We start from the raw sequence: 12,575 nt of genomic DNA on the forward strand, positions 1-12,575 counted from the left end.
ACTAGTGTTTCATTTTAATTAGTATGGGTTTACCTTGCAGCACTTTTTTCTTGTTTTGCCCCTTCCTGCTAAATCAAATCACATTGGAAATGGCAGAATTTTTCTGCCATTTTAAAATGTTGGTGAAATTCCTCTCACAAGCAGTTCTAAGTATTGCTATAGTCACTGGAAGCCATCCACTGACCTTAGGCTCAGCTGTAGCTAAAATTAGTCAACTTCGTTTTTGTTAATTAGTTGCTAAATCACAAGCTTTTGGGGAATGAGAGAGTATTTTGTCCCAAGCTCTTTTTTAGACATCTGCTGCTGAGCAGCCAATGAGTGACACTCACAGATCCCATTATGCCTAAGTCAGGTCCTAGGTGTGATGCTCTGGATTGAAAAGTGAACTCCTAAATTATCATCCAGAACAGTCCCTTTTGTGGTTTCTGAAAAAGCCTGGAGGCACCTGAACATCTTGTTTCCCTTTTTATTTTAGCCATGGATTTACCTCAGTGCCTGCAGTTGATTCTTTATGCATGCCCAACATTTTCCCAATCTGAGCAGGAAAGCAGAAGGGAAAATAAGTCTGGCTTCCTCTTTAGACTGAGGGCTTTCAAATGCTGCCTCCAAACCATCCACCTGCCAGGGCAGTTGGCCCTTTCTCTAGCATGCAGGAAAGGGAGAGCTGGGGTGGGTTCTCTGTGTCTGGTCTTGGAAAGAGGCTGGGAGCTGGCAGAGCCTGGAGCCCTTGCACCCTGCGCAGAGATTGCCAAGTGCATCCAGGAAGGTCAGGGCAGCCCCACCTCAGCTGGACCTGGCCAAGCCCCCTGCCTGGAGCAGGAACTGGCCTTCAGCACGTTCTGCTGGAAGTTTGAACATGAGCTGTCTCCATCTTTTTGGAAGAGCTCCCTTGCTCCTAGCTGTGGCAGTTATTTTATTTAAAACGGTTCCACGATATTTTCCTGCACTTTGTAGTGGAAAACAAGCTTTTATTTTTGCTTGGGAGAATGAGACCCAAAGCTAGAGCCAGGGGCTGGGCTGCATGTTCCTTTTGGGCCACAGTGCTGGGCTGCAGCCTCTGGTAAGGCTCCTGCACATTAGTTTTGGATCATTATTATTAATATTATTGTTGAGCCAGATTCTGGAGGTACAGAATACAGAGTTTAAAAAACAAGGTCTGGATTCTGTTACAGGGATGAGTTGCTTAAAAAGTAGCTACAATCATTTGTTGCTTAGGTATCTGGGTTTTTTTCTGATCCAAAATGACTGTCTCACAGTGTTCTACAGGTCAAGTGTAACTATTAAATAGGAGAAATACACCAGCCAAATAAAATCCTTATGTCCTGATTCTTCTCACAGCTATAGTAATAAAAGCTGGAAGAAGTGCAAAGTTTGGTGTAGCAGTGAGCCAGCAGTGCAACAACAGGTTAGTGCCTGTGTCTGTAAGACTGTGCATATAATTGAGTAGAAGTAACTTTTACAAATGGAAATTTATTTTTCCCTAGGTTATAAAATGGACAGTATAGACAGTAAGTTCAAGGCATGTCAGAGGTGATGTGTGCCACCTGACAGGTGCCAGGCTTCTAATTAAAGCCCCCAAAGAGAAATGCTAGACCAAAACACGCATCTGGAGAGATGTGGCTGGTTCCTCCTTTGGGTTAGGAGAGTTGAAGCAGTCTACAGTGCTTAACCTATTAGCATGTTGCTTTTAATTTTTCATTTTTATTAGTATGAATTACTAACCACATGAATATTAACAAAAAACCTTTCTCAATTTTATTTTTATTTTAAAAATGAAGGATTGAGCTGGTATGGGTGGAAGAAAGCATCACTGCAAGCTGCTTGGAGGTAACAGTGTGGAACAGGAGAGAGCTAGGGATACAGACTGGGAGGTGTTTTAATACTGTACGTACCTTAGCATTGGGATATGAAATCTTATTTCAATATTTAATACAATTTTAATTTTTCTCTTTTTCTTTTAAACAAAGCAGTGATTAGAAAATCTTATTATCAAATGTAAGTTCTCAAATTCTTGAGTGCTGCTGGAGCTTTGATGGCCCACAGACCTTCCGCAATGCAGTACAGTAAGCTGTCTGCTCACATTATGTCGGTCCTCTGTGCTTCCCACTAGTTTGGCATTAAAAGAAACTCAGAAAATGAATTAAACATGTTTCCAAGACTTCTTCTGTGTGTAGGTTTTTGCCTAAATGCTGTGTGTCAGTTAGAGTAATCAGGAGGAAGAAGGGCTGGCTGTCCCCAGCAGAATGAGTCAGATGGTCCCCAAGATCTCCTTGCGAGGTGTGACTGTGGTGGGTTGATCTTCACTTGACACCCGGTGCCCCCCAAGTCTCTCCTCTCCTCCCCTCAGCAAGGCGGGGGAAGGAAATAAGATGGAAAAAACCTCGTAGGCTGAGATACAGGCAGTTTACTGAAATAAAATGTGATGCTCAGGCAAAGGAAAAACCCCAAAGATTTAATTCTCTATATCCCATCAGGAAGTGATGTCTGGTGACTTCCTGGGAAGCAGGACTTCAGCACATGTAAGGGTTGTTCTGGAAGGCAAACATACTGAAATAATGAATGTACTTCTTTCCTCTTCTTATTTCTTAGCTTTTCTGTCTGAGCATATGTCATGTGGTATGGAATATCGCTTTACTCAGTTTGTGTCAGCTGTCCTGGTTGTGTCCTCTCCCAAGATTTTGCCCATCCCAAGCCTGCTGGTGTGGGGGGAGATGTTGGAAAGACAGCCTGGATGCGGTGGGAGGGAGCACTGCTCAGCAATAGCCAAAACACCGTGTTCTCAGAGGCTTCCCAAGTGCTGCCACAAAGCACAGGCTCTGAGGGAGGCTGAGGGGAAAATGAGCTCTGCCTCAGCCAGACCCGATGCTTGAAAACAATGAAGGATTTTGCTTATAAATGGATTGGCTTCTGTGTGATGTCAGGGATTTCCCAGTTCCACTTGGTTAGTCACTTCAAGAATGAGTGTTGAGGTCTTTTGGTGTGTATGTTTGTTTATGGTTTTCTTGTGGTAATAAATGATCCTTTTTTCTGCAAGAAATCTGATTTTTGTGAGGTCCACCATTAGGAGTTACAGCAAAAGTTCTTGTTTGAGTTTGCTTTAAAGACTTCAGTCAATTCTAATGCTTTCCAAATCATCTTTCCCTTTCCTTATCTGTTCTGTGTAGAAGCTGTACATTATAATATAGGAATATATGTTTACTCCTGAATAAATTAACAAGACTCTTGCCAGAAAGAATGATTTAATGTGATTTTAAAAAAATTAATAAAGAAAGGGGATATATAGTGCATAATGTGATGCACAGGGAGCAACATTAGATTAACAAGGAATTGAAGAACTGCGTGTCCTGCTGATGCTGAACAAAACCAAATGTGTTGACAGATTCACTCACTCCATCATGAGCAGGAAAGACGTTGGGGATGTTTATTTGAATAGGGGGACCATAAATCTAGCACACAAGTACCAACAAACAATAGTCCTAGGGCTTTTTCCTAAAATATACGATGTGCAATATAATAAAAGCTCATTATTATATGTCAGTATTATGTCTGTATATAGCTGTAGATAATATATAATTTTGTATGTTCAGGAAGTAGGGGGGGCAGATGTATGTGCAACAAGCAATGTTGATTTATAGACTGCCTGCTAAAGGTTTACATTTACTTTAATTTACTTTGTGGGTCCTATTGGGTTCTTCCTGAGAGCACTAAAAATGGTTGTCTCACATTTTACAGTACGCTTGAAAAGTGCTGTAATATGATTTGTGCCTGAATTTATATTTCAGAAGGGAATTCAAGTTATTACTATTTCCTCCTATTAAAATCATCAGGTGCTGAATATGTTCATCTGAAAAACAGGACCATCTAACAGTCTTTTACTCAAGACTTGTAAGAAATCAATATAGTTCCCATCAGTACAGTACCAACTGAACCACTTCCAGTAATCATGATACACAGTCTCTTATTAACCTCTTCCCTTCTCTGTATTGAGATTTGTATTCTTATATTGTCTTAGAATAAAGATACTTTTGAATATGTCTGTAAATCATTAGACAATAGAGTAATTAATTCATTAATTTAAAAAAAAATATAACTAAGGGTCTTATGTATCTCTAGCAGTTCTGCTTAAGACTTTCAGTGATGATCTGGACAAAAGGATTGAGGGCGTTTTTGGTAAGTTTGCAGACAGCACCAGGTTGGGTGGGAGTGTTGATCTGCTGGAGGGCAGGAAGGCTCTACAGAGAGATCTGGACAGGCTGGCTTGGTGCTCCAAGCCCAAATGTGTGGTTCAACAAGGCAAAGTGACAGGTCCTGCATATGGGTTACCTACCAGAGAAGATTTATATTGGATATTAGGAAGAATTTCTTGCCAAAAAGGTTTGTCAAGCACTGGAATAGGCTGCCTAGGGAAGTGTTAGAGTCACCATCCCTGGAGTATTTAAGAGGCATGTGGCTGTGCCTGTTAGGGCATGGTTTAGTGCTGGTCTTGACAGTGCTGGGTTAACAATTGATCTGAGACGTCTGCTCTAGCCTAAATGACTCTATGATATAAGGATGTGTGATCCCATGAAGTATGCAATTAAATACTTGCTTGGAAATGTGTGGGTCACTCAAGGAGCAGGAATTGCTTGCTTTCATTATGGGAGGAGTTGGGAGTCAGGAGAATTTCACTTCTGGAGAAGGATTGTTGTCTTTAGTTAATTTTCAAGGCACCTGGACTCTTGAGCTACTTGGCTGGAAGCTCGAGGGACAAAGAAGCATACTTTTAAATTGCAGTTCCTAAATTGAATATTCCAGGCCCATGCTCTGTTAACTCACTGTCTTTCAGTGTTCTTACATGACTTCACCATTGCTGCAGGTTTTTTGGTTTTGTTCAGTAGCATAAATCCAGCGTGGTTGTGACTGAGCTGACGGATGTGCCTGAGCCTGTGTCAGGAGCACAGCAGCCTCAGAGAGAGAGGCCTGGGGAGGAGCAGCTGAGGGCAGCTGCCTGGGAGACATCCCTGGGAAGAGGCAAGGAGGACTGAGTGTCAGAAAGACATCTCCTAATTGAAATTTCAGAGGCCATCATTGAACAGGAGATGCATAGCACAAAGGACTGAATCAGAATTAAGATAATAGAAAGTGACAGTGGCAGATGATAGAATATAGAGGGAATTGGGAAAGGCTGCACCAAGGTGAGAGGAAGTTACATCAAACTAAGTAATCTGAGTTAAATAGCTTGACACATGCAACACTGACATCTTAGTAAGTTTGTCAGAAACAAATTTAGAAAGAAAGCCATGGTTTGGCTGTTGCTAGTTTTATATTTGAAAATGCAGCTAAGTTAAAGATTCTGTTGAGTTACTTTTCTTTCATATTCTGTTCATGCTTGTGGTTCGGAAGTGTGGAGGAAGGAAAGATGGGATGGTGCAAAAAACTGAGACCTGAGAAGGGCTTTATGGAAATAAACTTGTTTCATTGTAGATTTATTGGCAGAAATAAAAATAGTCATCACTTCGTCTTGTCAGAACTGTAAACAGACACCATATTGAAACAAGGGATGCAGATATATTCAGAAAGTGCCTTTGTTTACATAGCTGCTTCTTTGAGTTTGATCAGATGTTTATTGACCAATATTACAGTGTTTTCTTTGAGAAACTCTATTATAGAATGGGCGTCATCCAGAACCAGCAAATAATGAGTGAGAAAGAGACAGAGAATCATCTTTGATGGTGCTAACAAATGACAGTGAGTCCAAAGCTAGTTTGATAGATAAGCAAATTGATACATAGCCTTCCTGTAAACCAGGTTTCCTGTGCTTCCCCTGTAGATATACTGGAGTCGTGGGCTTCTTCCATTCATGTGTCTTACCAGAAGGTAATTCCTATGGCCTCATGGAGGTTCACAGATTTTGTTAACAGGATGAGAAAGTACAAGAATGCTGGCTCAGATGTTGGGGAACTTCCTCAGCAGGAGATCTTTAATATTCTTCAAGGTTAAATAATCTTCTCCGCTTCTCCTGGTCCTATCATTAGAAACTATTGTTCCTTCCTCTTTATTTCTGTATATTTCTGTATATTTCACAGAATATTTTGTGTCTCCTGTCTATTTAAGCTGGTCCCCAGCTGAGATTTTTTCATCACATCAGAAGTACCAGTAGGTGCCAGTAGCAATTTTGGGAGCTGCTTAGGCTGGCAGCTGCTCTTATGCTAGGAGGTAGATCAATAAGGTGTTTGCTGCTGTGGTAAGTCTGATGAAAAATTAATCCATTTTTACTTTTAAAGCAAGTAAGTCTTCCTTGATTAGTGACATATTAGATATCTGAAGGGGGACAAAGAGGATGGTAATGCAAGTTGCAGTTTACCAAGAGTCTGCATTAGTCTTAGGGCTAAAATGATTAGTAAGACAAATCAGATCTGGCTGCCTTTGCAGGAAGAGCTGTAGATTTGCCACAAGGCATTGATGACAAAGTGGCTGATGTGTCTGGTTGACTAGTTATGAGACAGGCATGAGAAGGAGAGACAGGGTCTTAAATTCTCATGGGAAAAGCAGAAAATGTAGGACTGTAGAAGATCTGATAGGTTATCCAGAAAATATAATGAAGTTATACCAAGTTTGCTCTGAAAATTTGATTGATTTCTGGTTTGTGCTGTTTCTTTTAAAAGATATTTCTGAACTCAGCATCTTCAATTGTAATCACACCCATTTGTTCTCTTTTCAAATCAGTTCCCTAATATAGTCAGGAATTATATGTATTATATATATAGTATATATATTCAGTCTAATAGTTCTTCTTTTTTCCCAGTGTTCATCTCCCCCCACTGCCATCATGAGGCTAGTCTCATTCTGTAGATGACTGTTCTTTTTCTTGCCTCCTCTCATACTTTTGCCATTCCTCACTATGAAATCATAGCCTCTTTCTCTGCCCATTCTTGTTTGCATTCTTTCCTGAGTATATGATGAGAGTTTTATACTTGTGTCTCACCAGCACCTGAACAATGATGTTTATGCCTGTGTCTCTGTCATGGAAATTTCTTACTTGATATGTCCAAGGCAGTCAAGAGCAGCCAACAATCACCCTGTTTAAGCAAGACGAAAGCTGTGATGAGACTATTTCAAGTACACACAAAAGCACCACATTTGAAAAACTAGAGAAACACACTATTATCTGTTAACTAAGAATAAAATGGCATTTGCAGCATTTAAGTATAAACTTGAAAAATTTTTCATCTTACATAATTTAGGGGCTTAGTAAATCTCATTTTCCTGTTTTTTCAAGTTTTACAAGTAAGTAAACTGAACATCTTGTCTAGACAATCAGGTATACCTTTCATACTGTGCTTGGAAGACAAGGTCACCTGTCTTGGCCATATTTCTCACCATCATTTGTTCCCACTTGTGGTTTATCATTTTCATCAGCTTTAAATTACTCATAGTTTTTGTCAGGGTTTTGTGTCAGATCAGCCTCTCACTGCTATCTGCTCTTGTTTCCCTGCATTTCTTCAGTTCTTTCCACATGTTAAATAAGCCCTTTCTTACCTGGCCCTTTGCCTGCATTGCAAGTGTTCTTTCAAGGCTTCTTGTGAGGTGTCCCTCTGTGTGTCTGTACACTGGGGGAAGAGCAGTAGGATATAGCAGTGCAGGGAGGGCTGAACATTTCTCATTAGGCACAGCAGTGTGCTGCCTTCCTTGCTCAAGGGCCAATGCCAGCCCCATTGGACCAGTGCTTATACTCATGCTAATGTTCTGTGGCATGCAATGTTTCTCCCTCCATTCAGATCTTCATCTACTCCCAGCTTGATTCAATGAGATCTGTAGCAGCTAAGTCATATTAGAAAAAATTAGGCCATCAATCTATTATTAAGCTGGAAAGTGTTTTATATTTTGTGTTTGCCCTCAGGGTAGCTCAGAACATTCCACGGCTGATCTGCCCTGAGTATGAGAGGGCTGGGGTTTAGGTGTTAAAAGATGTGTGCATTTACTGAGGGAGCTGTGGAGTTTTGTTTAAAACATTTGGTTTCCAGCCTTGCAGCTAGGCTGAACCAAAGCCTAGGTGTTTGTCACTGGGACCTTTATGGTTCTCTTAGTTTAGGTGCTTTCAAAAAAATGTCCTGTTTGAAAAAAATGTACCTGCTGGGCAGGTAGCTACTACATCTAAGAGGCAGTGTCTGTTCTGCAGTGTAGGGAAATTTTCCTGCAATGGTGGTTAAGTTCATTCTACTTGTCTCTGAGCAAAAATCAGTGTATACTCTTAGAAAATGTGTAGAATAGATCAGTGTGTATAGTCTTAGAAATCTTCTGCTTTTGATAATATATCTGCACTCTCTGAAAATTAAAAATCTATCCCCAATTTTTACTGTATAGCTGTCTCTCTGTTTAACCATGTTGCTTGATAAAATGGCCATCTTTTGTGTACTCTTAATAATTTCCTTTGTTAATCTCAGCTTTTTAAAAGAAAATAGGTATTTAGATCAAGTCTTTTATACAGGTTATTTCACAAAACAGATGATGTTGGAAGGCATCACTGGCAATCATCTACTCAAAGCAGGGACAAGTGCAGCTCAGGACCCTGTCAAACAGGTTTTGAATGCTTCCAAAGACAGACACTCCACAAATTCTCTGGACAGTTGGTTTCAATGTTCAGTAGCACAGAGTTCTTAGCACAAAATGATTACTCTTTCAGATATGCATAATACACAAAGTAAGACAGGGAAGCATCCAAAATCATTAGCTGATTGTCAGGATCTTGGCCTTAGTGACTAATTGGCTTTAGTGACTGGTCCAGGCACTAAAAATATCTTTTCAAAGGCATGATTTAGTGTCAGAATGAAAATTATTCCACTTGTGGCTTGGATGTTGTTGTTCTAAGTGTTGAGGGGAGAGAAGGTATGAGGAGGATTGAATTTTCACAATCAGGTCCTTTAGTGCCTGCTTGAAATGCCACATTTGGATGTTTGCTTTCTCACCTCATCATTGCCTCGACATGTCACTTTGGATTTGGTGCAAGAAAGAGTTAATTTAAGGCAATTTGTGCAAGCTGCTACAGAGAGTATGAGTCAATAGCATCGTGCTTTGAGCCTAAGCAGCAGAAGAACTGACATGCAAAGAGTTGAAAAGAGACATCTCTGTTTAGTGCACACTCAACTTCCAAAGGCAGTGGCTGGGGTAGAAAAACGATTTGAATATGAACTAAAGAGTTGCCCAGAGGAAGGAAAGAGTAATGACTGTCTATGGCCAAGAAGAGGTGGAGGGCACTGGCTGAGATGCATGGTCTCTGTCTGTCCTTTCCTATTGCTGTTGCTGACTCACTGCCCTAAGATGACATGTGTTGGCACTCTTTAAACTGGTGTCTTGTATTTTTATTTGCTTTCAGTTGCTAATTTGACATTACAGACCATACTCTTGAACTGTTGTACATCCTTTATAAATTGCTTTAAGATATTTTAGTGTGATAAGACAATATAAAAATTGAAGTCATTATTGCTGCCTTTATCACCAGAAGAATTGGACAGCTGGCATTGATCTGCAAGAGACTTAAATTCAATAGTTTGTTATTACATTAACCCTTAGAATTCTTCTTGTCTGTGATTTCAAAGAAAGGTTTCCTAGTCAAAAGGTCATCCATTGTAATGTGTAGTGTTTGAGAGATGCAGAAGGACTGAAAATCTATGAATGCTGTCATTTTTATCTGATCAATAACATCTTGCTTTATTAATAGTAATATCCCAGTACTTTACATTGTGTCATATCAAGATCCTGTGGATCTGCTTGTGAGTGAAATATAGCAGTTTGTGAAAGGCATGCTGCTAACTCCTTGGTTTGGGGCAGATATTCGGTGCCTCTTTACATTTCTAGCATTTATCTTAAATTTTTTAATTAAAATAATTATAAAAATTCTCTACTCCTTGCTAGTTTGAAATGAAAGACTTGAATAAGGGCCTTATCTTGCTGTGTTGAGTAACACTTTCTAATGAGCTAAATTGTAGCATTCATCCAAAGCCACAGTAATGGTAGCACAGAGGCTGCTGTGTTGCAGAGGGAATAACTTGTTCTTTGCTTTCTTCTCCTGGTTTCAGAATAAGGCCTGAGAAGTCAAAGATGGGATTTTTCATAATTAAAAAACTGAGGAAGTAAAAAGTTGAACCTGTTTAAGAAAGTGAACCAAACATGTAATTTTCAAGGTAGTATCCATGTAGCTCCAGTTTGATTTGTTTTCATTGGCCAGGGCACCTTTAGATAGCAAATGTGCATAGTGGCAATCAAGAGTCAGTAGGAGGCTGCACAACACTCCTCCCTGTACTACCTCACAGCAGTGGGCAAGGCCAAAGAGAGTAAGTTTTCATTTTCTTCCTAGGGTAAAATTCTGCGTGATGCTTTAGTTCTCTGCTTGGTTCAAATAATTCCTTATTGTTGGCTCAGCCAGGGTACAGCCTTGCTCCTGTTTATTTATAGCACAGCCATACCCAAAAGATGGAGTCAGAGTTCCACTAGCAGAATTGTAGATTGTTTGATTTTTTTAACATCTACAATCTGCCTGGAGCTGTATTTCAACATTACCTAATGCTTAAGATAAGTCACAAACTGGGAGTGAATGCCTGCAAAGACCATAGGCAGATGGTTTTTTATAGTTGGACAAAATATTTTTTTGGGAATGTTTTAGATATAACTGATAGAAATCTCTGGGGGTTTTTTCCCAATTTTGCTGTGACAGTTTATTGTTAAGAGGGATTTGGAAGTCTGAACCATGAAGTACAGAACCATCCTGGGAAATGGTGCTGGTAAACTATAGACATATCTGAATTGCAACAGTATTCATCACTGATATATCTTAAATTGATTTAATTTGTAAAACCCACAGTCATTGGTTTTCACTCATTTCTTGACATGATGTTTGAAAATAGGTGAGAGTCTATTTAGGGACCTATGTCAGTTGTAGACTTACAGGGGTTGTCCTTCCCATGGGAGAACAACTGGCCCTTAAGAACAGCAACTGGCTGTCTAAAATGACACAAGATTCCTCTTTTACACGCCTGTATCTCACAAAGCACCTGAACAATAGAGAAAAACAATAGAAAAGGGAGGAGTAGCACATAGGTCTCTAACAGTAAGGGAGTACCTAACAGATGGAACAATGTCTGCTCAGAATAAGGTATTTCAGGGCTGAGAATTTTTTATGTAGTGAATTATCGTGTCAGAGTGAGCCTATTGCACTAATGGAAATTCTTGGGTGATTTTTCATCTTGGCTTTTTCTTCCAGGCCGTGCTTTGCTGAGACTTACTGACAAAAAGCTTGAACGAATGGGCATTGCCCAGGAAAGCCTGAGACAGCACATTCTGCAGCAAGTCCTTCAGCTGAAGGTGAGAGAAGAAGTCCGAAACCTCCAGCTGCTTACACAAGGTATGGAAAATGTTTTTGATATGGACAGTTACTGAGATCAGATAAGAGAAGTTTGCCTGAGGGCAAAAAAGGTGACTTGATGTTCTTCTACAAGAAATGATGCATGAAAATGCCTCATAGATTCCACATGCTTTCCAAGGGGGGGATCAAAAAGTAAAATAATGCATAAATAAATAGAGATATTCAGCTGCCTGTTTTGTGTGATTAATAGGCTCCATCTATAATTTGATGGTGATCCTTCCTAAGTGTCTGCTTACTAAGATGAAAATAATTATGTATTAAGGGCATAGATGGAAGACCTATTGTCTTTAAAAGCATTGTCCATTTTGCATTAATTGTTTACTTTCAGTGTTAGATGAAACAGTGTCGTTTCTGTCACCTGTTTTATGGTAAGAGCTGTCAGTGGAAAATTACCTGTTAGACTGTTTTTTGCAGATGGCTGATTCCTTCTTCATGTTGAAATAATTGTATTGACTTGAATAGAGTTGCGTCTAATTTTTACTGCTAAGAAAAAACAAAGCTGGGTTTAATATTAAGTCTAGATTAGAACACAGAGAAGAAGGAGTAACAAAAGAGGTTATATATATTTTCCAAATGAGGTTTAGACATTCTTTATGATGACTTTTGGTGTTAGCTCTCTAGTAATGGCTGTGGTAACATGAAAGAAAAGCAGTTATTGTGGCAATACTGTAAAGGAACATTTAGACATCCTCTACTATATATCTGCAATACTTTATGTTAAATGTTGTTTGGTAGTCCAGTGGGATAGCATAAACCACATATTTCTGTGGTGTTTTGGTTCAGTGCCTGTTGTATGTCACACTGTATGAAAAAAAGAAGAGTTCCTCAGTACATGCAGTGTATTTTTAACAAAATGTCCTTCACACATTACATTATGTTCCTAATTAAGCCTTGCTCACTGTGCTCATAGGGAAAACTTTGATTAGTTGAATAAGCTGCATTTTATCTGAAAGAGCTGAAGTCTCAACTGAATTGTTTCTTCAGGCTGGGTGTCTTGTGGATTGTGATGCAGTTTTAGGGTTCCTTTGTTTTTCCATGAGCTGTTAATAGAAGCTCACCTCATCTTGTGTCATGTCATGCTGAAGCATGAATGTCTTCCTCAGATGTTAAGAACTCTTCTTTTTCCCTTTATCCACTCATCCATTATTCCTACATCCTTTTCTTCAGTGTTGGCCAG

The 12,575-nt window shown here is 39.6% G+C and overlaps 1 protein-coding gene across 1 annotated transcript in view; it reads left to right on the top strand.

Annotated features, from left to right (window-relative positions):
- Positions 1–12,575, top strand: part of SAMD12 (sterile alpha motif domain containing 12) — a 168,207-nt gene that overhangs the window by 70,962 nt on the left and 84,670 nt on the right. Inside the window, exon 4 of the mRNA XM_058020316.1 lies at positions 11,237–11,377. Coding sequence (XP_057876299.1) covers positions 11,237–11,377 — 141 coding nt within the window. The remainder of the gene's footprint in view (positions 1–11,236; positions 11,378–12,575) is intronic.

Source organism: Melospiza georgiana, chromosome 1, assembly GCF_028018845.1.
Source record: "Melospiza georgiana isolate bMelGeo1 chromosome 1, bMelGeo1.pri, whole genome shotgun sequence".
In the NCBI taxonomy this organism is placed as follows: Eukaryota; Metazoa; Chordata; class Aves; order Passeriformes; family Passerellidae; genus Melospiza; species Melospiza georgiana.